We start from the raw sequence: 2,623 nt of genomic DNA, 5'->3' as shown, positions 1-2,623 counted from the left end.
TGGCGCAGCTCTACTTCCACCTGGCACCCAAGGCAGAGGTTGGCGTCATTGCCAAGGCGCTGGTGCGGCTCCTGCGGAGTCACAGGTCTGTGGCACCCGGGTTGCGGTGGTCTGCTACCCCAGCACTCCGAGTAGTGGGACCCATGGGGAGCCCCAAGACCCTGGGAGAGCCCCCCAAAAAGCCCATCCCTGCAGGGACAGCGGGTTGAGGCGAATTGCCAAAAAAGAGGGCTTTTTGGCCTGGCCCAGTGCAGACATGGGATGGCAGTGTCATGGTCGCACCAGCCTGGTGGTGGGTCCTGCCCCATCTTCACACGATTTGCTGGGGGGGTCCGGCCCTGCCCCACTGATGGTGGTCCCCTCTTTGTTCCCACAGTGAGGTGCAGTACGTTGTGCTGCAGAACGTGGCCACCATGTCCATCAAACGGCGGGTGAGTCTCGGACTCGGTGTGGGAGGAATTGGACCTGTTGACTCCGGAGCGGAATGAGGGCTAGCCAGCAGGGTCACCACGGCCAGCTGCCTGCGGGTCACCTTGGCAAGGATGGGACAGGGGTGGCGCTAACACTGCTGGCTCTGCATGCAGGGGATGTTTGAGCCCTACCTGAAGAGCTTCTACATCCGCTCCACGGACCCCACACAGATCAAGATCCTCAAGGTGAGCTGGAAACACCCGGCAGAACCCATCACTGGTGGCTTTGGGGCTTCATGGAGCCCTTCCCTGTGAGACAGCTGTCCTCCATGCCCTGGGGACAGGAGGACAGCAAGGAGGCCGTGCCCTGGCACCATGCTGCCCATCTCTTCCTCTTTCCCACAGCTGGAGGTCCTCACCAACCTGGCCAACGAGACCAACATCTCCACCATCCTGCGGGAGTTCCAGGTATGCCATGGTCATACTGAAGCCACTGGGGTGCCACCAGTGGCATGGCTCTGGGTGCCAAAACACCACCATGGAGGGGATGGAGGAGAGCCCCACCAGGAGGAGTGGGCTGAGGCCATGCCAACCCCATGGGTAGCTCCAAAGAGCCCCAACGTGTGACCCCCACATGGGGGAATGCCCAGCACTGGCATGTGGGTGACATGTCGCGTGTGTCCCCCATGCCTGCGCAGACCTACATCCGCAGCATGGACAAAGACTTCGTGGCAGCCACCATCCAAGCCATCGGGCGCTGTGCCACCAACATTGGGAAGGTGCGGGACACCTGCCTCAATGGCCTGGTCCAGCTCCTCTCCAACCGGGACGGTGAGTGTACGCGGTGGGGGTGAATCGGGGGCTCCAACGCTCTTGGGGCAGGACCCCAGTGAGGCCGGGTCTCTGCCCACAGAGCTGGTGGTGGCTGAATCTGTGGTGGTCATCAAAAAGCTGCTGCAGATGCAGCCAGCCCAGCACAGCGAGATTATCAAGCACATGGCCAAACTCACCGACAACATCCAGGTGGGTCGGGGCGTTGCATGACCCGCAGGACTTGGGGAGTGGCAGTGGTGCCACGTGCCCGGGGGCATTTTGCAGGTGCCGATGGCGCGAGCCAGCATCTTGTGGCTTATCGGCGAGTACTGCGAGCACGTGCCCAAGATCGCGCCCGATGTGCTGCGCAAGATGGCCAAGTCCTTCACCAACGAGGAGGACATTGTCAAGTTGCAGGTCATCAACCTGGCAGCTAAGCTCTACCTGACCAACTCCAAGCAGGTACCGGGAACGTGGCCCAACAGCGTGCCTCAGTTTCCCCACTGGGGAGGAAAAGGCTGGCCCTGAGTATGTCTTCTGGTGCAGAGCAAGCTGCTGACCCAGTACGTCCTCAACTTGGCCAAGTATGACCAGAATTACGACATCCGCGACCGGGCTCGCTTCATCCGCCAGCTCATCGTGCCCACCGAGAAAAGTGGGGCCCTCAACAAGTATGCCAAGAAGCTCTTCCTGGCCCAAAAACCCGCTCCCATCTTGGAGTCCTCCTTCAAAGGTACCCACCCCTGGTCACAGGGCATGGGGACATGGGGCCAGCTGTCACCATGGTGCTGCATGGCTGTCCCCGAGCTGCTGCCACCTCTCACCCTGCTGTAGATCGGGACCATTTCCAGCTGGGCTCTCTGTCCCACCTGCTCAATGCCAAGGCTGTGGGCTACCAGGAGCTCCCCGACTGGCCGGACGAGGCTCCTGACCCCTCCGTGAGGAACGTGGAGGTGCGTGGAGCACGCTGGGGTGTAGGGTGCATGGGGGTCCAAGGTGGGGGCATCATCTCAAGGTCTTGGGAGAGCCCCAGAAGGTGCCCAGGTGCTGCTCAGCTGCCCCATGTCCCCTCTCTGCTGCCCATATACCCACGTGGGGACCCGAGGGGGGCAAGGGCTGCTGTTTGGGCCACCCACCCATGGGTGATGGCCCCACTCCATCAACCCTGTGCTGGCAGGTTCCTGAGTGGACCAAGTGCACCAGCCGGGAGAAGAGGAAGGAGAAGGTGGAGAAACCTTTCTACTCTGACTCAGAGGGAGAGTCAGGGCCCACGGAGTCGGCTGACAGCGGTGAGGACCCGGTGGCATGGCAGGGCATAGGGCAGGGGCCACTGTGGTGGGGCATCGGGCAGGGGTCACTGTGGCAGGGACATCAGGCAGGTGCCGCCACGGTGGGGCATG

General features: G+C 62.1%; 1 protein-coding gene across 1 annotated transcript in view; it reads left to right on the top strand.

Annotated features, from left to right (window-relative positions):
- Positions 1-8: 8 nt before the first annotated feature.
- The window catches only part of LOC104075333 (AP-3 complex subunit beta-2-like), a gene marked incomplete at both ends in the record, with an annotated part of 4,073 nt that continues 1,458 nt past the window's right edge, over positions 9-2,623 (top strand). The window contains 10 exons of the mRNA XM_009575785.1: positions 9-85; positions 377-431; positions 585-656; positions 816-878; positions 1,109-1,241; positions 1,324-1,433; positions 1,509-1,685; positions 1,770-1,956; positions 2,058-2,176; positions 2,401-2,512. Of these exons, the coding sequence (XP_009574080.1) occupies positions 9-85; positions 377-431; positions 585-656; positions 816-878; positions 1,109-1,241; positions 1,324-1,433; positions 1,509-1,685; positions 1,770-1,956; positions 2,058-2,176; positions 2,401-2,512 (1,105 nt within the window). The remainder of the gene's footprint in view (positions 86-376; positions 432-584; positions 657-815; positions 879-1,108; positions 1,242-1,323; positions 1,434-1,508; positions 1,686-1,769; positions 1,957-2,057; positions 2,177-2,400; positions 2,513-2,623) is intronic.

Source organism: Fulmarus glacialis, unplaced genomic scaffold (assembly GCF_000690835.1).
Source record: "Fulmarus glacialis isolate BGI_N327 unplaced genomic scaffold, ASM69083v1 scaffold27044, whole genome shotgun sequence".
NCBI classification, from domain to species: domain Eukaryota; kingdom Metazoa; phylum Chordata; class Aves; order Procellariiformes; family Procellariidae; genus Fulmarus; species Fulmarus glacialis.
The sequence above is the reverse complement of the archived record's forward strand: the minus strand, read 5'-3'. Positions and strand labels throughout refer to the sequence as shown.